Source organism: Leuresthes tenuis, unplaced genomic scaffold, assembly GCF_036924035.1.
Source record: "Leuresthes tenuis unplaced genomic scaffold, fLeuTen1.0.hap1 SCAF_4, whole genome shotgun sequence".
In the NCBI taxonomy this organism is placed as follows: domain Eukaryota; kingdom Metazoa; phylum Chordata; class Actinopteri; order Atheriniformes; family Atherinopsidae; genus Leuresthes; species Leuresthes tenuis.
In genome coordinates, this window is record NW_027325358.1 from 22,439,236 (window position 1) to 22,463,763 (window position 24,528).

The 24,528-nt window shown below is 41.6% G+C and overlaps 1 protein-coding gene across 2 annotated transcripts in view; it reads right to left on the reverse strand.

Moving 5' to 3' along the window:
* Positions 1–24,528, reverse strand: part of apbb2b (amyloid beta (A4) precursor protein-binding, family B, member 2b) — a 52,271-nt gene that overhangs the window by 19,010 nt on the left and 8,733 nt on the right. Inside the window, exons 2-10 of one of the 2 annotated variants that reach the window (XM_072383243.1) lie at positions 17,262–17,369; positions 16,392–16,458; positions 13,504–14,577; positions 5,887–6,131; positions 4,306–4,437; positions 3,760–3,831; positions 3,040–3,090; positions 2,039–2,124; positions 707–767 (exon numbers count right to left, since the gene is read on the reverse strand). In XM_072383243.1, the coding sequence (XP_072239344.1) occupies positions 707–767; positions 2,039–2,124; positions 3,040–3,090; positions 3,760–3,831; positions 4,306–4,437; positions 5,887–6,131; positions 13,504–14,577; positions 16,392–16,410 (1,740 nt within the window). In that variant the 5' untranslated portion in view covers positions 16,411–16,458; positions 17,262–17,369. The remainder of the gene's footprint in view (positions 1–706; positions 768–2,038; positions 2,125–3,039; positions 3,091–3,759; positions 3,832–4,305; positions 4,438–5,886; positions 6,132–13,503; positions 14,578–16,391; positions 16,459–17,261; positions 17,370–24,528) is intronic. The other variant, XM_072383244.1, reaches the window with a different exon arrangement.

A 24,528-nucleotide genomic window follows, 5' to 3' on the forward strand; every position in this document is an offset into this window, starting at 1 on the left:
TGTGTGTCTCAGTGTGTTATTAGTCCAGAAGCCTGACTGTAGGAATGTATTTGTGTCTGCTACACATCACAGTATCATTGCTGCTTAGGCCATGAATTTAAGTACACTAGCCAAGACAGCACCATGTCATCGAGCTGAGTGCTGGGTTTATGCTCTAAACTACAACAGATGTGTACAGCTATCTGAGGAACACCACCCATATGTTGAGAGTATTTTCTAGCCCCACTGAAATATGGTGCAGGCTGATACAGAATGTAGTGGACATTTTGCAGGGAAATTAACATGGCATTTTACTCAGTTGTATATTCTAATGAGCCTGACACCTAAAAGCTTTAATGTCTCATTCATTTCAGGGCCACAGTGGTAAATGTTATGGATCTATATTGCCCTATTGGATCACTAGGGGGCAGTATTGCTCAGCTATCTCTGACCTGGGAATGAAGCACAGACAGCCACCGTGAGCAACATAGAACACCACCTGTATCCAAAAAGGCTCAGGGCAAAGCAGACTGAAACGCACACGACGTGATTCAAAGGCAAGAAGCCATAAAGTGAGAGTAATGATTATGTTGCACAGTGTTTAAAGGAAAGATTAGAGAAGACGTTGCAACGATGCTGAACATCGAACAAATCAGTCTGAATGGTAGCAAAAAAACATGCATAATGAAGTCTTCAGACTGCAGTGAAGGTAAGAAAAGGCCCCTACCTTGGCCTCTGGGTCACTGTTGACACTGCTCGACTCATTTTCTTCCACGGCTGGACGGTTCCTGAAAAAAAGAAAGCAACATTTAAAAAAAAAGAAAAAAGGCATCAATGATGCATTTGTTTGAATAAGAGGGTGCTATAATATCCGATGCAACCTTTAGCTACTTGTTCGACGTCTCTCTCGTGTGCGATTTTAGGTACTGGAGTCATTACACTAATTAAGGATGCACCGATCTCAGGAGGTGAGCAGAAAAGGCCATTTTTAGCTTGACCAGCTCATTCTATGACCAATACACTAGACAGGGAGAAATACACTTTTTTTTTTTCTGGTCGCACGCAAAGCAGCACCCACAGCAATACGCTTGTATGGAAGCATGTTTTTGGTTTGTTTAGAAAAGTGAGTGGAACTCACCTTCTTATTCAAAAGACATGCAATAACCAGACATATTGTCACACAACAGAAATGAGACTAATCGATTGATCAAGTCAACAAGCCAGGTGCAGCTTATTCTCAATCCCACTATGTGTGGCTGACATCTGTGATTACTTCAGGGAGTCTGGTGTAATGTCATCCCTTCGTACGACTTGTCTTCGGGGATTAAGCAGTATTTACTGAACATAACAGTTTTGTGCAGGGAAAGCACACTGCTACTGGCAATGGGACAGGTTTGTTTTTAAATAATGCCATTACAAGAAAATCGCCAAATCTGAACTGATTTAATTCTCTAGTATTACTTGCAACAGTACAAATACTGCATTTAAGTTGAAGGTTTGTAAAATCAAAAATCTAAATCTTGGCTCGTGTTACCTGGTGCACCTTTGATGAGCCATAAAAGAGAGAAGCTTAATAACTTTGATCTGGTGCATTAAGGGGGGCATATTGCAATGAATTTCAGTGGATAAATGTACATATACGACATGGAGGACTTTGTACGCTTTGATTCGCAACGACGGAGAGAGAAGGAACTGGAACCTGCTGTTGTTGAGGAGAAAACATTAGTTACTTATAATTAGTCTTTTCTTTCAGTGACACAATTCATTTTTCAAGTAAAACAAAAGCTACACTTTGGCCACTTAAAAAAAGATAGTTATGGGAATTAGGCAAATAAATCACAATTGATGATTTTCTAAAACAGTCAACATGGAATAGTTCCCGAAAGAACTAACTTCTTGCTTTTTTTGACCTTTTGTTTGACCTTTAATGGCAATATTAATCAAACATAATATATGAAAAACTATAAAGAGAGAAGGACTGAGTTACATCTCTTTCTGTTTCTGCCAGAGTGAAAATAACCCAAACATGCTTGATAGTTATCTGAAACTCTAGCTTCACCTTAGTTTGAGAGATGCATAGCGAAGTGTGGCACCCTCGAACTCCTTCAGACTGGGGTCAGGGTTCACCGTGGCTGCCTGCAGGTCCTGATGAAAACAAGTGACATTGTCAGGGTGAAAATTAAATCCTGTATCATACTTCTACCCTGTTGTATGAGGACTGCACTGGTGTGACAGCAGCTTTTGTGACTTTCACACCCAAGTGCTCCACATTTTAAAAAAAAAAAAGATGCATTTTCATATTTTCTATTATTGCAGGAGGAAAATATAATATTTATTTTCACTCTGTAATTATTATCGTGCCGTTCATCAGGTTGATGTTTATTTTTTCAAAATTTCCACATATCCCACTGGATTTCCCCATCTCCACCCCAAAGGTTAAGAGGAAGAAAAAAAAAGAAAAAAACGGCAAAAAAAAAAGGAACATGCTTTTCACAAATGTTAATGCTGATGCTTGCAGTTTTTGGTGCAGCTGGAAATGTGGCAGACGTCCAGAAAAATCAACACATATGACTGTCATAAAGCTCATGGCTCAGAGGCCTTTTGGGCTTTGCAAAAACCAAACGTAAATATTTTGATGCTCGCATGCATCAAAGTGTGGGCGGAGCGTCCTTCCTGGCTGAAGAAATGGTGGTTGTGTGTTATGGGTAACGGGGCATGCTACATGAGGAAAAGAAAGTTAACACATATTAGGTACGCGCGCAGACACACACCTACACACACCCACATCTGTATAATAAGGATGAGAGGATGATATTATTCTACTCACTTAAGCAAGAGACAACCTGTTAAATGTGTTGTTGCAGCCAAATAACAGACATATTCTCACATTTCAAGCATCATAAAAGGCAAAAGTTGATGCAGGAACGTTTATGTTGAAGCATCAGCCACACATGCTTCTGCCCTGATGGTGAATTTTAGCACATCATACACAGATGCAAACGCGCAAAGAATGGGTGAGGTTAGACCGAGACTCGCTGACAAGGAGTGCTTTATACTTGCCTTCCACACTTCACTATCAATTTTTCCTCCAAATTCACTCCACACCTGTTTCTACATACAGCGTTAAAACACAAACACAGATAGTAGAATTGGGAGTCAAAGGCGGGAGGGGAGCAAGAGAAGACAGACAAAATAGGGTTGTTAACTAACCAGCTTTCTCCACACTCAGAGGCTGTTGCAATAAGGAGCAAACCAGCAAAACATTTCTTAAATGAGGACCAGCGACAGTCTATCAACAACTCAAATGTTTTCTCCGATTGCTTTGCTCCTATTGAACATTGACCTTACCACTGAGAATCAACTGATTCTTCATTAGTGGGATGTCAGAAGCACAGACATATATAGTTGTGATCATTTAGACTGTGACAAGTTTAACGTTTTTTGATGGTTTTAATACAGCACAAAAAAAATCTAATTCTAATTTTCACCTTTAATGTTGATAACACACTGGGTTTTTAATAAGGTGAAATTAGTACTGTACTTGTTCCCAGTGTGCAAAAACAAACCGCATTTAGACCAGTGTTTTAATTCAAGTATGATGAAGTCCAGATTAATGTCACTGTCCATATTTTTACTAATTGCACTGTATATGACACAACTAAACAAATGCAGCAGTACAGTACAATCGCAAGCTACAGCAAAAGGAATACATTTTCTCATCTTCCCCAAATTAATTTAAAAGAGGAAGGGAAGAGTATGGGGAATGTCTGAGTAGCCGACCTTGTCTTCCTCTTCGTGATGCTGAGAGTGACATTCTTGATCCAGCATCCCTTGTACAGATGCGGAACGAGGCTGTGGTGAAAAAGGGAGAGAAAAAAGGTTTCAAAAGGACTTTATCTTTGATGATATGTCCATACTGAGGATTAAGGAAAAGAAAAGTCATCACATTACTGCTTATCCAACTGTGTCAGTGGCTGATAATCTAGCAGCCTGGAGGTCAGTTGCTACAGATGGATATAAATGCGCCACAATCTCACTGCTGCAACTCAATCTGTCAACATCGGTCCATTCTCACCGGATCAATATTTTATCTACACATTGCTGCTCTCTATCAATCTCCTTTCCTCTCTCTCCACTTAAATCCATCATTATACATGATTGACTGACCGACTGGCTCAGTGTTCTTGCATTGTGTGTCTGCAGCCGGACTAAAGTATTGATGGCCCTTTCTCTCCTTCAATGGCTTTAAACAGCTCTCTTGATGCTTATTCCTTAACTAACATTAACCAGTACTACGGAAGCACTAAAATAAACTTTGAAACTTACAAAGTAGCAGCTGTTGACGAATCCACATGTGGGGAGCGTGGGCTCGTGAGTGGACAGAGGCTCCACTGAACTGTCAGAGGTGGTGCTGCCGGAGCGAGTTGATGCCCTAAAGAAGACTTCTGCTTGGCATGACTGTATACACACACACACACACACACACACACACACACACACACACACACACACACACACACACACACACACACACACACACACACACACACACACACACACACACACACACACACACAGAAAGACAGTCATCAAACGTGCTGTAATTGACACATATTAGCTGGTATGTTCTGTGATTGAATCTTGGCAGACAAAAGGGTATTTGTGGATGAAAGCGATGGCTAATTTTCCTTTTCCAAACTAACACTGGGTTTTAGCATGTGACAAACCATTTTCCCACACTGGACTCCTGCTGGCCTGTATGCTGCTATCCGCTTACTCTCCGCTATTGTGGATAATAAGGAATATCATCTGCTATTCTCAACATGCTGTAAAGAAAACAGCGTAACTTCTGCATTACGTGCCGCCTCCAGCGCTCCACACACCCCTTCCCCTGCACCCCCCCCCCCCTCTCAGGCGAGTACAGCCTCCCGCTGTGATGCGTTTGTGTGAACAGAACAACAACTGCAGAAAAAGTCTGGACTAAACTAAAACACACATTCTCTTTAACTTCTCCAGTGTTGTGAAAAGCGGCCCTCTGTGGTCCCCAAGTCAGGAGGCATCTTACCAGGTAATAAAATTCAAATTTTATGCCCCATTACATCAAAGAAAATAATGTGGAAATGCAAACACTACCTGGAAATGAAAATGTGAGAGCAAATCAATTTTGCACAACAGCAGTTGTCAAATTTAAATGTTTCAAGGTAGGCACCGTCTAAGACCGTCTGGGCTGATCGCACTCAAAGGCAAAACACTCAGCGGGGTTACATGGCTGTAAAAAATCTAATTAGTAATTCAGTTGATGTATACACCTTAGTCTAACTAAAAATTGGACCGGATCAGGTTCCTCGCAGTCAGATTAAGACCCTGAGATAACTCTGTTGATAGTCGCACTAATCGTGCTTGTATACGGTAAATTGGACTGGGAATTGGACTTTGCATTGTGCGCATGCTCGCGATTTTTTCCCGGGGGCGTAACCTGGAAGTCGAAGGAGACGATATTACTGTCATGTATCAATTGGCAGCGGCGTCTTTCCGCAACAATCATCGCAACCAAGAGCCCCACTGTGCAGTGCGTTTGCGCAATAAGCAGCTCATCACAAACGGAATGTAGAGGGACGTAGCGTCATCTTGCTCATTGTTTGCCATCTTTCTCAAATGCCTGAGTTTGTGGTTGTTGGTGGTGAAGACGTCAACCGGAAGTGGCTCTATTACCACCAGCTGAGATGGTCACAGCGCCACCTATCGTACCAGGGTATGACATGCTTTGTGCCAATGATTTGATTTATTCACCGCCATACATACTTGGATAATTTCCTTTGCCCAAATAAGGAGCATAGTCCAACTATAGCTATAATCCAATTAATCTCATCATGTAGACCCACTGACTGAATTCAGTTTCTCTCTCACCTCATGGTCAGGAGTGGGTGAGGGGCTGAGGGAGCTCAGAGAGTGTTTCCGTGGCGTTGAAGCTTTGTGATCCCCTAGAGCTGATGACTCAGTCTGTCCAGGGGCAGGAGGATGGGTGGCAGGACGCTCCCACTGGGTGGTGCCTGTAGGAATGTGCCAGTAGTAGATACCAGCCATGTCTGTGATCTTCTTCCATCCTGGAGGCAGGTCAGGGTCAGTCTGGAATGACTGCTCGCTCCAGATATCTGATGGGGAACAAAAAAAATGTTTAAAACAAGAAATAAAATTGAGTTGTTGATAAACAGAAAAAAAGCTGATTTATTTAACTAAACTGAGAGATTTGAACAAATGATATATAGAAATGCATGTAAATGTGTGATCAGCTGTTAGTGCAGCAGGTCAGATTTTTTTCTTTCCCATCACCCTCAACTTACCTAAAATTATAAGTTTATGCACAAACAATTCTGCATAATACACAGACTATTCTTCTGCATAATCCCATCCGTCCCCATTAAATTAAACTTAGTCCACATTGAACCATATCAACAGCTGTCCAGGATTATAAGGCATCTGCTGCAGCTGTCATTATAACAGGCCACGTTTCTATGTCCACAATCAACATCCGGAAAACGGATTAAAACGTATTACTTTTGTACAAAAACACCCACACACATAGCTTAAACATTTTTAAAGGAAAGTCATCGTCCACACATAAAACACTTCTCTAAAAGGTCAGATTCAGTTGTCAGACATCGCCTTAATTATCAAGCCCAAGCAGAGCTTAAACATGTCAAGATTTACTGAACATGACACAAATGAAGACCTATTATTTCTCTGACCCTTGTAATTGTGTTAGCGTCTTCTTGGAACTTGCTTTAGACAAATCTGCCACTTTTAATGAATGTGTGGTCCATTGTAGGCTCTACAAATTGGCGTTTTGTTTTATTTTCTTCCGTTTTTAAAAGTCAGTTCGCAAGTCAAAAGCTCAGTCCCAAATCATGGAGACAGAATGTTGCTTCACTGATCTAAGCACTATGCTAACATGACTCATGCTAAAATGCCCCCATGTGCAAGTTCACGAGACATGATTTCTTTTCATAGCATTTATGCGTTACATTAAAAAGTTAGGGATGCTAACTCTATTTGCATCACCTAAACCTTATACACAAAGATTCTTTTCTGTACCTTTTCTCTAGGCCTCCGAAAGCAAATATTCTTGAAAACTCAGGCCAGAGTGAGGATATTTAAAAATGACAGAGAAGCATGCATTTCTGGACTGCTGCGTCAGATTGTGCGCTGCTATCTCCTTTGTTTGACATCACTCTATGAGCTGATCTCTTCTTTGTTGACATGGCAACAGGAGACAACAGCAAGATAGTGTCGGTTCAAACCTTGTTGGCAGAAATTTTTACCCTCCTGTACATAAATCTAGTTACTTTGCAACTATATTAATAAAAAAAAAAGGAGGCACATTTGAATGTGCTGGAGAGGTCACGGCAACATAAGGTAACACAGAAGCAGGCACAACCACCACCGTTTAGGATGAGACAACCTTAAGAACATAGCGATTGTTCCTGCTGAATAATGACAAAGTTTTCTCTGTTGTCTATGAGTGAGCGGTTTCACTCACACACTGAGAGGAACACAGCAGTTCAACATTTAACCAGCCACGTACGACAAGAAAAACATCTTTGGATTGTCAAGACAAGTAGAACGAGCACGTTCCCCTTGTACCCTGCGTACAGTTAGCTGGTACCATTCAATTTGAGTTTTTCTGATGGTGTTTTGCACTTCTGTGTGGATGGAGAGCTCTTTCTCTAAAAAAATTGGCAAAATTTAATTTCTTTTTACAGTGTGTGCACAAGGCCAAAGGTAAAAGCCTAGTGATCCCTTTATAGCCAAACTAATCTTTGTACAAGCACAAACATACTTCCTTCATATGTAATTAAGTTGTAAAACAAAGAAAAAAAAGAAAAAGAAAAAGAACATTTATTTTAGAGCCAATATAATCAGCACAGTATAGCTTGGATGTGCCGGCAAATTGGGACAAAAGCATGTCGTCCGTTCTGATTCACAAACTGAGTGCATGGATCGCATGGCAACGTGACACAAAACCTACATGTTATGTTGATTAATTGATTCATTCATTTAAGACTGAATTCTGGTCTGAAGGGCTGAGTTTTAGTTTAAAACCCATGGTGTGTCAGATATCTTATAGATTACATGCTGAAATTATGTCACCGATTAAAATGCCAAGATTTGATCAACATCTAAATGTGGCGCACTGACAGACTTTTAAAATGCCGGCTGAATTATTGATTTTCAGTCAGTTACACCATTACAATACGACAATTGGTAAAGGTCAACTATAAGCTTTAAATTCAGTTAAATGTCAGACATCAGATTTCAATATCCTGCCTGACTTTTAAATGAGCTCGCTGTCTGAGATATCACCAGGACAAGAACCAGTGACGATTTAAAGTTTAAAGTTGTCATGGTGATCTAGCCAGGTTAAAAGAGAGCAATCTTTGTGAGACTGAAACCTGACTTTCAGCTCTCCATAACTTCATAGAACAGCCCTCAGCTTAAATCTAACTTATCATTGATTGTATTGTTCTACAGTCAACTTCTTTTCCCTTACATCATTTTTATTCCATCGAGTTTATGCGAGCCCCTCAACATCATCTCAACACAGCTGAGGACAATTACAAAATGAACTGATCGTTACCCAACAGTTTTTTCAAAAAAGAAAAAAAAACATCTCACATCATTTGGCCCTTGAGCTGTTTATGTTTCATAAGAAACAAGCATTCAGAACATCCTGTGACTCCCCAGAAATTATATGAAGATAAAGCCTGTGCAATGAGCAGGTGATCCACATTTTCCAGGCAAAGAAATACCAGGGGAGGAATCAGCTATTCAGAAGCAGGAGAGACTGAGATCACAACTAAAATTCAGTTCATCCTACTTAGTTGTAAAGAAAAAGCTGACATCAAACAAAAAACTGTTAAGTGAACTCCACAATGTGTGTGCAGCTCATTGGAACTGGCAACGACATGCAAAAGGAAAACATTTTTGCACCTTGTGGTTTTGAAAATGGTATCAAGCATTGAGCTTTTTTCCTGGGTATCGTTTAATGATTTGAAACTGTAGTGACACGAGAACAGTATGTCCATAAAGTATTAGCTTGAAACGTAAACTTCCCTCCCCTAACAGAATACAACACATACTTACAGAGCAGCTGACTGTTATCGTGATTTATTTGACACCGATATGCTCACAGGAACCACAGCTGCGCCGTTACCGTGAAAACACACACGCGCACACAGATCTTGTGTAGAGATGGAATCAGAGCACTTTTGTCAACGTATCTTTACTCACTTGTGCGCTAAATGTAATCTCATCAAAACACTGCAGCTTCCTGCCAGTCGAGCCACCTCCTGCAAACACTATCGATGGGATCTTTGAGCGCGTGAAGCTGATGTCGTGGCAAAGGTAGTAAAGATGATGCCAAACTGTATCAAGGGTTGCAGCAAAACTCATAAAGGTAATTTAAGCTTCAAGGGACCGGTCAGCTGAGCCGGTGCTGTGTGTGTGTGTGTGTAGGTGTGTGTGTGTGTGTGTGTGTGTGTGTCTGTGTGCATGATTGCAAAGAGTTCTTCAACTGCTGACTATGCTGATGATACATGGGCCTGTTGCCACGACAGCAGGCCATATGTTATCATGACGACTGGACTGGTCCAGACTGAGATGGAATTGAGACACATGCACACACACACACACACGCACACACATAAACACACACAGATGTGAGTTATCAAGACTCCAGTTTAGTGTATCTAAATAAACAGAAATCAGACAAAACGTGGCAAAATGAGCACATGCATTTTAAGCACACAGAGATGTCATAGACCCCAAGACTTCTGGGAGTTGAAGTATTTTATGAGCAGAGAAAAAAATAGGTCAGACCAAATAAAGCCACATCGGAGAGAAGCTTCGGGTCTCTCCTGTCAGCGGGAGGAAAGATGGTGACTCAGAATGAATCCCAGTTTGAGAGAAGTAGATTAAGGCATGTGCATACATGAAGGACACACTGACAGAAAAAGATAGGGGAGAGCTGCTTTGATGCTCTGGCTGACGTGGTTTGGGGGCTCTATCATGAAGCAACAACAGCAGCATCACTCTCCGTGATTAATCAACTGCAATAAAAGACTTAGCATGTGAGCACTGGTACCGACTACTGTTAAAGTGCACTTATGCAGCTGATAAAAATGTGCCACGCAGGAGTTATTTAACAGTTAGTCTGTGACCGCCTCGGTTAGCATGCAGCTCCATGCCAGTACACGGTTAAGCAGGGGGGAGGGGGAGGGGAGAGCTGCGTGCTTCTGGAGCAAAACACACACACATACACATGTTCCCCCTGGCAACACAAATACATGCCAGCATGACAAGACAAATGCTCCCACAACCGACACACAAATACAACAAATGCAGCATGTAGACCGAGGATTCATACAGCAGATGATATCGTCACAGAGATAAAACTTCAGGTCTGTGTTGGAGGAGACACACACATGCACAAGAATATCATTTTGCACAAGCGCACTTATAGAGACGCCCTCGGACAGCACTCAAAACTCTGAGCCCACAGAGCAGTTTCAAGCCGAACCCGACAAATGTACCTACCCTCGTAATTGACAATCACAATGGCCAGCATATAGTCTTTCCCCAGCATCATAGTTAGCTAGCTGCTCTCATACAGCAAAACCTGCTGCTGTAATCAAACAGAGAACCCCAGACAGATAGAAAGAGAAAGAGAGGGAGTGGAGAAGGGGGGGGACACCACAAGAGAGGGGTGAGGAGAAGGAGAAGAGAGAACAGGAGGTGGGGATGGAGTGCAGGGGGATATTTGGACACATCCGGGCAGAGATTCTGAGAAAACATGACGTGACAGACAGAAAAGACGAGGAGAAACGGTGCTTAAGAGAAGAAGTGGAAGTAAGACTGGAGAGAAAGGCAGAGGAAAAGGAAGCAACAAACATGCAGAAAGGGAGAGAGATTGTGCATCCCCTGCAGCTGAGTTCAGTCTGCTTTTGCTTCTGTGTCCTCCATCTAGAACAACAGATCATATTAATCCAGTCCCCCTTCTGCTGTGCCACGAAAATACATGCAGCTGAGCACATAGTGTAGTACAGGCATGTTTATCAAATGTTTAGCACTTTTTCCCTGTTTTCACTTTCTCTTTGGCCCCTATTTGGGGTCTTGGTAACACGCAGGGTGTTCATTCAGTATCATATCTAGTCGACTTCCTTTAATTCTACATGCAAACATTTGTAGGTGCATGTGTGTGTGTGTGTGTGTGTGTGTAAGTTTTGGCGTCCCTGTGTGAAAGCATTGTCGTATTGGCTCTCCAACCCATGACATCCCGAGAAAAATCTAACACACGCCCGAGAAAGCAACAGAGTTCCGTCAGTGTGATGGACAAATATGCATGTTTCACCCTGCACGTCTGCAAGCGAGCAGGGCTCTATTGGGGTGTGCATGATTTAAATGTCATCATCATTGCGTCGGATGTGTGCAAAGCTTCCCGGCAGTTTGTTGTGACCACGCAGGGTTGTGTGCTGGCTCGATTCTTTGAGCACACACACAGCGTCCCCCTTTCTGTAAATGCCGACAAACTGCAACACAGTCGTCTATGCGCTGCTGTTGCACGTTCTCCATGGCTGCGCTTCCACAAGTGACACAAATCTACTCTAACGAGAGAAAAACACTTCAATTTAATCCGAGGGCTCAGATAGCAAAATAGTGAAGCATACTAACGCTCAGGGATGACTGCTGCTAATCGTACTTTTTGAGAAATCAAAAACACAGATGTTCAACTGGAGAGGGAAACTGAGTCATTGGAGAGAGCTTGGGAAAGAAGTAGGGAAAAAACAAGGAGGGCTGATGCTCAGAAAAGAGGAGCAGTACATCTGCAGGAGACTGACTGCTTTACAGCTGAGACTGTGTCAGAGGTCAAGGCTACTGCTCCCCAGGAGGAGGAAGTATTTCATATGTCCCACACCAAAGCACGACTTTTAACAGCCCAATTAATCTCTGGGCCCTGATTTTAACATAATGCTGACATCGAAATACAGCGACTTAATCAGATGTTCTGCAGACATAAGCAACAAGCCAGACAGTTTAAAAAAAAAAATAGGCCCACAAAAGAACTGAACACTCAGCAATTTCTGTACTTCGCTTAAAATAAATAAATAAAATCATACAACTACTTTAATGTCATTAAGTGTGGAAGCACCACATGCAACGCAACCCAAAACACTCACATATATATTTTCTTATTTCACCTGCAATTTTCAGAACTGCTCTTTTAAATGAAAAGAAAATTATATTAAAAAAAAAAACATAGATGGAAAAGATGGAAAAACACTTCTAGATGGAAAAACACAAAGATGGAAAAACACAAAATAATGCTTGAAAAGAAAAATAATTAAAGACCAAATCATTTCATCAATCTTAAAATTTCTTCCTTTAACACAAACCATAAATTGTTGCTTTATGTGAATTGTGTGTTTGCTGCTGCGGAATTTGTCAGTGCTTCAATTGAGCAAAAAAAAAATGCAGAAACCATAATTTGTTGCCTGTTGATTGAATGATGAACTGTGAACATACTGTGAGACACAACTTGTGTTGCTTTTTGCACGTTTGAGTCATGTGAACTCTTTTTATTGATTCATTGGACACAATGTGGTAGGCCATAGTGAAATCAAATATTTTCACCTCTTTTGCAAAGACAGTTTCAGATGTCTGCCTTCAACGCGCTGCTGGCAGATGCCCTACAGTTCTGACAGTGCATCTGTCCCTAATGCAATTGTGTTTACCGAGTTAAAACTTGAGTCGAACATTCATTTTCCTTGCAAATGTTGTGCCTCACTGAGAGCGCGCAATAGATGCTGTTCCTTTCTTTGCAGTATCTCAGCCACAAAATCTAAGCTATTCCTGTGGGAAAGAGTGAGGTCTTTGCCCTTTTCAACATAAGACCACTTCCCGATTCCTCATCTTAAGAGATTTGGTACTATAGCGGCACACAGGAGGAAGTGAATGATCCGTTTCTTTTGAAGACTTAAACCATTCTTTCAGAAGGCCAAAGGAGAGTGAAAGCAGACCACTTACTGCCTGGACACAGGTGTATATATATATATATATATATATATATATAAAACTCATGTCAGAGCACTGCGTTGTGAAAGAGGGATCATTTCAGCTACAGATTTTAGATTAACCCGTGTGTGGCTTGTTTACACACGCACAGGACAGAGCTGACATGACTTGCAAACCACCCATGAGGTTACAAGGTTACTTCCTGTCCCAGTGGAGACAGTGGGAGATCTACAGAGGGCTGGAGGGTTTTGTCTTCTGTAAACACACACCCGTTCACAGACACCCTACATGAAAACATGTCATCAGCTGAAAGGATGGAGAAACCACTCAATAACAATCAAGAAAGTTCTCACGAAGACTTTGCCAAACACCAGTAAAAAACAAACCTTTGAAGTTTACTGCAAAAAAAATGTATTCAAATATTTACTGTATGGATTTGAGTGTGAATGTGTGTACCTGTCTCCTCAGGAGAGTTGCTCTCCTGTGACAAGGTAGTCCAGCTCAACTCTTCATCGCTGGGGTTCAGATTCTGGATGCGGTTCAGAGCGCAGTCTGTCTTTGCGCCAGTCCTTCTGTCCTTCTTCGTCTCAGGGGAGGAGGAGGAGGAGGAGGAGGAGGAGGGGCAGGAAGCCACAGAGAGCAGGGGAGTGTCCTCTGGGCTGCCTTGCCTTTGTGGAGAAGGAGGGGGTGGCACTCCAGAGTTCTTTCCTGATTGGAGGAGTTTGATATTGGACTGGAGGTCGGAGATGAGTTCAAGGCCTGGAGAAACTTTGTTGCCATTTACAGGGGATTCATCCTTTAGCATCAGCAAAGGCTTCTTCTCCTCATCCTCTTCCTCCTCCACCACATCATCTTCCTCAATTTTCATCTTCGACATTATTTCCTTCTCAGACAGAATGCTGATGTCATCAGTCTCCTCTGCCTCAACATTGAAGTCAAAGTCCAACTCTGCTGTGCTGCTATTCAGTTTCAGCTTCACAGTGGAGTTAATGTTACAGTCTATGTCTGATTCCGTTTTCTGCTCAGCCTCTGCGTCACTGGCAGAATGTGGGTGCAGTTCATCATCTGTCTGAAAGACGTCTTCCTCCCGGTCATTGTTAGTGAAAGTGTGACTGTCGTGTTCTTCGACTGTGTTGACATTCAGGTCATCTGCTATAGTTTCTGGATCACACTCAAGGTCCATTGGGTCAGGGCCAGTTGTGTTTTTGTTGTGGTCCTGACCAGCTTTACGGAGCTGGTTAGCCCCATTCTTGGCTAGTTTGGGATTGTTAGGGGCTGCAGACTGTGTTGGGGACAATGATGGTGAGGATGAAGGTGGCACTGATTCTCCAAGGCCCATGGCGGCCTGGATACTTGTAAGCGCATACTTTTTGCGACACTTGGGAGGTGTTGCAGAGCCCTGTTTGATGACATCGCTGCTAAGAAGCTGGTTGTGTGAGGAGCGAAGGCTGAGTGAGGTGGGAGGCGAGGCAGCAGGGCCATTACGATTGGTCACATCCACTGACATCATCGTAGCACAAGACAGAGGATCTAAAATAGGAAACATTTAAGAGAATGCTAAATGTGAATCAACGCATGTGTTAAAACTCAGATAATATAGTGATGAGATGCAGGATGTCCACAAACATCCAGCACCTGTAGCAGTCTATACAACAGCAGCAGGGAGTGCTCCTCGTGTGTCAAAAAAGGATGTTTTTTAGGTAGAGTATGAGCACACCACCAGCTTGGGTTGGGCAGGCAGACAGACAGACAATGCTGTTGTCCATCGATGCATGACTGTAAATAGTATTATTCAGTATATTTAATGGGCTCTCTTTTGAGCTATCTAGTAACTGCCTGACAGCAACATTCCCCCAAAGTCAAGACATCCATGAGACAGATGACTGCAGCTGCGGTTGAAATTTTTTCTGTGCTGGTTTGACATTAGCACTGAGAAACGGGGGTCCTTTTACAATAGCCATTATTCACCATAAATTCCTCTTCTGCCAGGAAAACAGGTGCCGATGTTTATTGAAACATCAATGGAAATACAACATATAAGCCAATATCACATTTTGTATGAATCTAACAAGCCTGAAAGTCAATATTTGGCATGAGCACCTTTATTACTCAACACTGAACCCTCTTAGTGAGGCTCTCTTAGGATTTCTTTACGTAGTCTTCAGTAATAGTTCACCAGGCAGCTAATAACTAAGAGCTAAGTTAGGGCCCTATGATTGGCCGATTAAAACGGAATCGGTTTTTTAATGCGGAATATCGCTGAATTGGACAGAAATGCTGTTTTTCTGTGGAAGAGGAACGTATGTCTGGAGAAACCTGCATGGAGGGAAACAAATCTGGGTGGCACAACAAGCTCCCTCCACAGACTGAGACCCTCCTCCTTAAAAACAATGTAAGCATGGCGAAGCGGCTGCTCACGCTTGTCTTTGTCGTCGAAAAAACTTAAAATAAATAAAATGACTTTTATGTGACAGGTGAACTGTTCTGCAAAATTTGCCAGCACTCAATTGACAAGGTACTAACTCACAAGGACTAACTAGTCCTACAGCTTAAGTAACTTGTTTAAGTTAAATTTGAAGAAGTTTAAAATCACTTGTTTTTGATGCACTTTGATGTGATGAGGATTTTTTTTTTTTTTTCACCTCGATAAATTTAAGTTCATTTCTATTTAATTTGTGTACATTCTAGTCATTTACATTAAAAACACATCGTTTTTGGTAGTAAAATAAGAGTAAAAAGTAAAAAAAAAAAAAAAAAAAAAAAAAAAAAAAAAAAAAAACAAACATTCCCAAAACTTAAAAAACGGAATTTGGGAAAAAATAAAACAGACTTTATAGGGCTCTACTAAGTATGTTGCTGTTGTGCGTAGACAAAAATATTGTTTCGCTGCTTGAGTTAGGGGACGTTTTTATGCTTGAATGAGTCATAGGTCATTCTTTAGTGGCTTCACAGACGAAGAAAAACGTTACTCTGAAAATGAAAATGGTACAGAGACTGAACCAAAAATTAGAAACCCGCTGACATACCCAGAGAGCTACTGCACAAGACCACTTTAAAAGATTACAAGAAAGCCTGGCTCTTTGGAGGTAAAAGAAAAAGAAATGAGGGGTGGCACAAGACATCTGCACAGTGCTGTAAAATGAAAAGAAATGCTGTAAGAGCTGATCAATAATGATGAAAGCTAAACTGATTGTTCAGTCTCACATTGGTCTTGATCTTATGGGATCTGCTCTAGAAAGATGAGATTATAAGGTTTTAATTGCAAGTAAGCACTGAGCACAAACAACATTTGTGGATCACATTAATAACAAATGTGTGTGTGTGCTTGTGTGTGTATTTCATACATGGAGGGCGGTCAGTCATGGACTGGAACTGGCCACAGTTCAGAGGTCAGTACACTCAGCTGCAGATCTGAACACCAAAGAGGAAAAAAAGAGAGATGGTAAAAGAATAATCAGAGGAAGAATGAAAAGTATCCCAAGTACTTCTTGGATGGCCCCCAGAGACCACATTAATCCATGTGAAACCCAACTACAGCTGGTTTCTATGGAAACAAAATAACTGAGGCGGTAAGGATACTTCAAACCGCAGAAATCAAAATGATAAAAACAGACACTATATTAAACATGGTGGAACGATCAAAGGAGCATCAGATAATGAGGACCACAGTTTATTAAGGTGTAAATTTGTTCTGCAAGCTGTTCCACTCATGGACACTTACTTAAGTAACTAAATGCCCGATAAAACATACATTGCAGGATTTTCTGAGAATGAAAAAGAAAAGTGCATTTCCAAAGTCTTTTCAAACAGCTTCACACTTTTTATTCGTGAAGCTAAAGAGTTAATTTAACAGGTAGAGGAACGAAGGCACACAAACCTGTTGTGTATCTGTGTGATATTATGTGTGTGTAGTAGCTTTGAAGTTAACAAAAAGGCTACAATTTAGCAGATGTGGTAAACATTAGATTGGGATATGCAGGAAAAGGAAAACTTTCATTCCTGCATCTGTCTTCATGGAAAATACCAACTGAACATTTTATAAGGAATGACAGCAGAGCCAGACTTCTTTTTTTTTGACCTGGAAAAAGAAAATAAAGCCATTTCTAAAGGCTTGCAGCAAAAGCTTCTTTACAAGAGTCTATTTTTATGTTGAAAACAAGCTTGCCTAAAATAGAATTTTTAAAAAGAAAAGTCCTTTTACAATTGCTACTTACCAGCGAACTAAGGATTGTGGGATACACCAGGATAAAGCAGGTCCATACTGGTCAGTCGGTGGCACTTTCTGCATCCAATCCCGAGGACCTCACTGAAGCAGCGGCGTCCTGAGAGAGAGACAAACATAAAAAAAAGGATTAATGACAGAGAATGAAGGAGGGTTGAGCAGAGGGAGGGAAGGAGGCACGCAAGACATCAGAGGGACAAACAAAGAGATTAATTATTCACAACCTCAGTCAAACATTAATACTCAGTGTGGGTGCGTGTTTGTACATATACCTTAAAAATAAGGGAACATAAGGTTCATTTTGTATTGAGCTCATATTTCTTTGTTTCATGGAGTCTTGCCAACAATGTGCTGACTGGAACGATCATAAACTTAATGCCACAGGAGGCTTGTAAAACTCCCCTCACTCTGCTTTCACACAACCAAAAACACACACAAACACATTTATACACAGATTGATGCCGAATACAGTTAATAGTCATGGAGAAGTGCAGAGAAACATGTTGAGTATAGTCAAACTCAACCATAAAATCTCCCTTGTGCCTGGATGAGGAGCTGGGAAAACACTTGGAATGAATGAGGCATGAAATTGTGAAAAATGCTGTTATCGTATAACATGAATTTTCTTAACAGTTGACCCCTTTTTAAGAGATAGTTCCTCTTTGAAAACTAATCTATCTTTATCTAGAATTTTAATCGCATTATCACTGGAAGATGGACTTGTACCACAGACACAGTGAGCGAGCGTACAGGACAGTAACTGCAGGGGGAAAACCATTATTCCAAGGATTTCTGATCAGGGACGTCATACAACTTTCTCACAAGCAGGAAAGTACACTCACAAAGACAACCCTGTCAGTATGTGCAGACATGTTGTTCTATCAACTTTACCAACGTGGACCTGGTGGTTCAAGCGGCCGTGACAGAAGCATGTGCCTCACAACTGTGCTTCTCTGCTGGTCAATGCCGTTTTGTGCACTTTCAAGGCAGAAATGTTCTCTTTTACGATTGTCTTCCGCTTGTGGGAACTTGCACTTGTATCGCACTCGCTCAGCGTTTTGCGTGTATGCTTGGTCTTCACATGCATGGGTTTCGAAACCAATTAAACGTCAACATCTACACTTTTGAGTCCCAGCTCCATCTTCCATGTAACAAATGTTTTACTGGTGAAGAAAGTGGGGCTGGAACGATTCCTCGAGTAATTCGAGTAGCTAAAAAAAAAATACTCGACATATACGATTTATTTTGGTGCTTTGTTTAATACACACAACCAATGTTTCATGTTAGCGTTTTATGTGTATTTATACGTTAGCTGAGGCTTGAGTTGGGCTGTACAGCGACTTTTTAATATTATACTGACCCATATTTTGGGATGACGTCATCCCACTAGATGTGTGTGTAGAAAGCCCCTGAAAAGCCCCCAATAACAACAACACAGCAGCTCTGAACTAACAGTGCAATAGTACGAGTTCATTCATTCGTCTTCAAGTATTGGTGAAGTAAAGATGACATAATGCCTTATTTAGAGGCTGTGTTGTCTATGCCCCGTTCACACACTGCTTAACATGATGCAGAAACCAACTACCTCGTGTTCTTCTGTGGTACCATTATCATAATCAGACATATTTGTTTTGTTAGTTTATTAAATCCATTTTTTTTTTTAAAGTATCTCTTATACGATTAATCGATGGAACAATCAATAGAATACTCGATTACCAAATGATTATGTCATTTGCTGTGGCCCGCCACATAAAGCAGCCGTCTTCGACGAGCAGGTTTTTTTTTTACATTATTCTGATCATTTACATGAAGGCAGCAGAGCTTGCAGCAGTCTAGGTTTGTGCTGCGATTTGCAGGAAAAAAAGGCATTTAGTCACTGGACGCTGCATATCCAAATATGTTGGCCAGCTTAGTGCTTTGTGTGAGTGATTGCTTTCCTCAGTGCAAAAGTTGAGAGATTTTAAACAGAAATCTGGTCCAGACTTTGTCCACATTTGGCCTTTCACACAGGGGCTCGAAGGCAAAATACAATGTTAGAAGAAAAAAAAGTTGCAGTTTTTTGCTTATAGCGCATCATAGATTTCAGTTAAGTGTTACCAACATCCATAATAATCTAATACTAAGACAAAACCGCTCACTTACTTCACAGATAAACATCTGGTTTGTCTGGCAGCAGTCCATGGAGCATCTGTATAATTCTGACCAGGTGTACAGACTGAAATGTTTTCTCTCTACCTTTGAGCTGATGCAGGTAAAATCAAGTTGGATCAGTGGTTGCATGGGGTATAAAAGGGACAAGGCTCTAGGATGTAAGACTTTAAAGGCCTGTGGTAGCTATGCCTCTTTAAAAAACAAAATCACTCGAATTTAGAAATGCCAAAGAACCCACATATTAGCTAAAGCTACAGAAATCATCGGCTATACATGATATATGAACATCAACACAAAGACAGGAACTAAAATGCTGCATTCCCTGGATTAAAATTACACAGCAATCTTGGTTGCTTGACTCTTGCTGCAACAAGTCTGCATACCAGAGAATATGTTTAACTTTCTGTGCATGGGAAAGTGTTTGTATGAGAGGGTTGTACGCACTCAGATGTATGAATCATTTCCCCAGAAATGTTGCGGCTGACTTGGCTTGAAAGATTGGCTGGAATACAAAAATATAGCTGTGTAACTCTTACAAGTCTGCAGCCCTAAAAAAGAGCCCACAAAAGGTCCCACAGGAGAGGGACAGAGCGGTTCGGTAAGCTCAGCTCCTTTTTACTAAAAAATTAAAACAGTAGTCTTGTACCAGATATGCATCGCTTGACATCATCTGAGTGAAATTAGCAAACTTCAGACGATTCCCTCTGGGACCATCAGGGGCTTTATACCACTTCCCCCAGATATGCAATAGCACTCCTTGGATCTGTAAACACACTTTGATGTGTAAATTCAATGGGGTTCCCCCCTTCAGAGTCACCACTTTACCCACAAAGTGATTATTTCATTACAGACCCAGTGTGTTGGAGCGTCAAACTAAAAAGTGTCACTGACCAGATGCTAACTACAGACTGCAAAGCCAGACGTGAACCAAAACAAAAGAAAGTCAGGCCCTGCACTTGGGTGGATGGAGCTGCACATCAGTGGCAGCACAGCAAAGCACTAACCAAAACTCCAACGTTCAATCCAAACTGCATCTGGATAAGGCTTCAGCTTGTTTGGAATGAGGGACTGTCGTGCTTCTTTTGAGCCACGGTGCACTCACAGGGTTCTCTGGAGTCTGCTACTGCAGATGAGGGTGTCTCGGTGTAATTACAGAGTCTGTTTGGGGGGGGGCGGGGCAGCGCTGGCAGTGACACACAGAGAGACAGGGACTCACAAGGCACACGTTAAACATAGTAAGCTGTCACATGGACTCACTTGTGATTGTAAACAGTTTGATGCAGTCACAAAAGAAAAACAATCCACCGGTGGATTGACACTTTGGGTAACTACTCAGCAGGCTTCAATCACTGGCGGTTTGGAAATAAGATCTACATTGTGTCACAAAGTGTGCAGTGACCTTTGACATCTGACCAGCTGGTCAGCTCACTGACTCGTCCGTGCGTGTTGTTGCACAATGTCATATGCTGGGAAGTCTCGACCCACCAAGATTTAAGGTAGCAGCTGCAAACACTCAATCTGTTTTCTTTTTACTTGTATGGGTAACCATAGCGATTTACCAGATTCTGGACCGAGTGAGGAAGAGAGGAGTACGTTTTTCATTCATATGCCAAATGGATGCCAGCCAACAGCTTGATAGGCCTCACATTGTTCTTTCTTACGCTTCCCAAAGTTTTCTCTGCCATTCTAGTTCCCACATGACTTTTACCTATTTCTTTTGTCCCTTTTACTTGCCTAATTTCCTCTTCCCTTCGAGCCACCACTACATTCATCATCTCCCTCTCCACTTGTGCCCTTCCTTTGTCTAAAAGAAAATTGCTGTCTTTTCTCATTAAAAGTGGAGAAGGTCTGTAAAGTCTCATAAAACTACTTGTTTCTCTCCACTACCCTGATTTACAATCTCACTGCCCCCCCCCCCCCCCCCCCCCATCCTTCCTCTCTTTTCCCCTTCTGCTCACGAAGACCCCATCTGTTACAAAACCGACGGACGAGAAAGCAACACTGTGGCAGTCAAGACTTCAGACAATCAAAGACAAAATGAATAGGTTCTTGATTTTAACGGGGTAAAAACGTGCAGAATGGGAAAAGCAGCCGGGTGTTTTTCTGACTTTTGGATTAGGACATGAAAGTGTAAGCCAGCTGCACAATAGCAGGCAACCTTTCCAAACCATTCTTGGCTTTGTTTTTGTTGGCTGTGGAAAAGACAAAAAAAAAAAATACTTCCACTACATGTTAGCAACACTGCTAACAAAGGAGCATTTTGCTGCAGCTGGACAACTCTTTACATTCCCACCACCTCACTCCTAATCTCTGCTACGATATATTTCTAATATGGAAACTTATAACGATTAACTTTTGAGAGACAAAAGCTTTGTTTAAACTTCTGTATCAACCAAAACTCCCTGCATTAATGAGAATTGATCGAACGACTTTTCTTTGTATATAAAGCCTTAAGTGGCTTAGAACGCATCAGCACTGGGCACTTGTTTTATGAACCCTTCTGTCTGTTCTAATCCACGACTGCATATTTAACCACAGTCACATTAAGAAAGAAATCAGATGCGCAATTTCAATTATGCCTCCAGAATGTATTTTAATTAAAAAGAGATAAAAGAGAAGATAATTATAGGTAATCTCAACTTGTACTAAAAAGCGTTTATTATGTCAGTTTACTATAAGGTTGTTAAACAGGTATCTCAGATTTACTATGTTATATTTTAAAAAAGTCTCCTTTTTCTTTCTCCTTTTCTTGTACTTTGAGTTTCCATCCTTTGAATTAATTAAACAGGGCCAGTTTTATCTAAAATATTCTTGCCTTAGTTAGAGAAGTAACACAGAAGATTCATCGATCAGCACAACACAAAGCCAGAGCAAAGCAACCGATGGCCGCTTCGATCTGGTGCATGGACAGGACAATGTACTGTATTTCCCAAGCTCAGAGTGTGTGTGAATGTATGCCTCTGTAAAACAAGGAAGAAAACAAAAAAAACAAGGCTCCAGAGTTTCACCGGAAGTTTTGGGGAAGAGGGTGGGGGGGGTCTATCCTTAAGCTGTCAATAGCCGGAAATAACAGAGACAAAGTAACACTCCGAATGAGACGTCAGCCTAAACAAACTATGCTGTGTACAGACAAACACACATGCGCGCGCACACAGGCATTCCTTGCAAAGAAAAAAAAAAAAAAAAAAAGCAGCAGTGATGGTGAGGCAGAGACAGAAATAGCCCCACTATAACTATAATTCCACTTATGCAGCAAGGTTTTAAAGTATACTTCAAGGCTGACAGCATCTCATGTGTGTGTGAATGAATCAATGTCTTCGTGTATTGTTACCACCAAAGAAAGGAAAAGAGTGAAGAATTTCAGGGTGTGCCAAAGAATCTCAGGCATGTTTGGGTGGGTGAGGGCGACTGGGGGCAACGAGAAAAAAAAAAAGTGCAGACAAAACACATAGACTGAACACACACACACCTTAGAAATGGGTAAGTGATGAACATTTGTGAGTCCAAGTGTATAAACAAACTTGACCCAGTGACTCCGAGCACACTTGCAACACTGAAAGTGTTAATAAACTACAAAGGAAGGTGAGAATGAGCAGCCTATTATACCTAAAAGAAAATGTATTGGCCATGACAGAAAACACTTTTCAAGAGTTTAAAGCTACAATCTCAACACTATCGGACACAATCATTAACCTCTTGAACAGCCAAAAGCAGTCATTTGTGGGTAAAATGCATCTCTGGTACAACCACAGTCTTTGAAATCCTGTGACGTGGTGGTGGGGGGGATAAAGAAACAAAGCCAAGAGACAGTTTCCTGGATTTGGGAAACTTGGGACCATGTGCGCCGTAACCCCTCCCCCACTTCCTTATACCCCACCCCACCCACCTTCAGCTTCACCCTGCCTCTCTTTCCTGTGGCAGAGGAGAGGTGGAGGGAGGGGAGAAAGGGTACACCATGACCCACTGACTCCAAGTGGAACTACTCCATTTCAGCCTTCACTGTATGGTTTCCACGGTGGAACGGGCGAGTCAGTCGTACACACAAAGCGAAAAGACAGCAGGCCGAGTGTTGAAGGCAGTTAGCACTGCAAGGTTTAGAGTTACACATGCACTGCTCCCCATTAATCTGGAGGCAACTGTATATGTCGGTGTCATGTGGAAATTTCTCCCCCCGGTGCTTTTCCAGAACATTTTGAGATGAGAGTCTGACACGGTCTGACCCAGTATTATTTATGTATCACTTTCAACACGTGTGAACTCCTGCAGTCGCATTAACAGGCAGATTCACACAGCAACAGCGGCTTATTATTAATATGCTCTGAGCCTCTGAGCAAAAAAAGGAAAGAGAAATGTGTTTGAGGTTTCTGTTCGGTCTGCCCAAAAAAAAAAATTCAACTGACCCAATCTGCTGCCAATTTGTTTAAAACGTTTCAAGCTTTTCAGCTTTGATGAAAACTCTTGTGGCAAAACAACGGCTTCGTTAGGAGCGGGCTTTAATTCCAGGAGAGTTTACAGATTTTTGTGTGGTGTTGCATCTCCATTCGCCACTGCCATGTTTGACACGACCACTGTTACGCCAGTATGAACTGCATATTACTTCATACGGCACGTTCTTGTAAGAATGCCAAGTGCTGCGCATGCACCACAGCTCTTTCTGTGACTTTCACAGGCATGTTTGACGAAGGCAGAGGAACGTTAACCAAAATGTGACCTTCTGGATGTCATCATCTTAACAAACGGATAAAGGGTCAAAATAAATGTAAAAAAACGTGACGAGGTCCATCAACCAGTGGTTTCCAAGCTGAGGCTGGAAATAAAGGTCCATCACTCACGATTCCTTTGAAAAGCACATGTCAGCATCAGTAAAATAAGAAACACAATGATATGCTGAGTAAATGAATGAGTGAATGCACCTGCACAGAGCCGCCGGACAGTTTCCTCTGCGGTGGTATTTACTTTAGCTTTCCTTGTGAGACATTTCAAACTTTGTGCTCTAATTTTTCTCATAATTTGTCTGATTCAGGACACAGAAAATGCATCGTTCGGCTCTCTGAACAGTTTCTAGATCAGCACCCATTAGTGCTCTTTCAAGAATTCATCCATCTCCT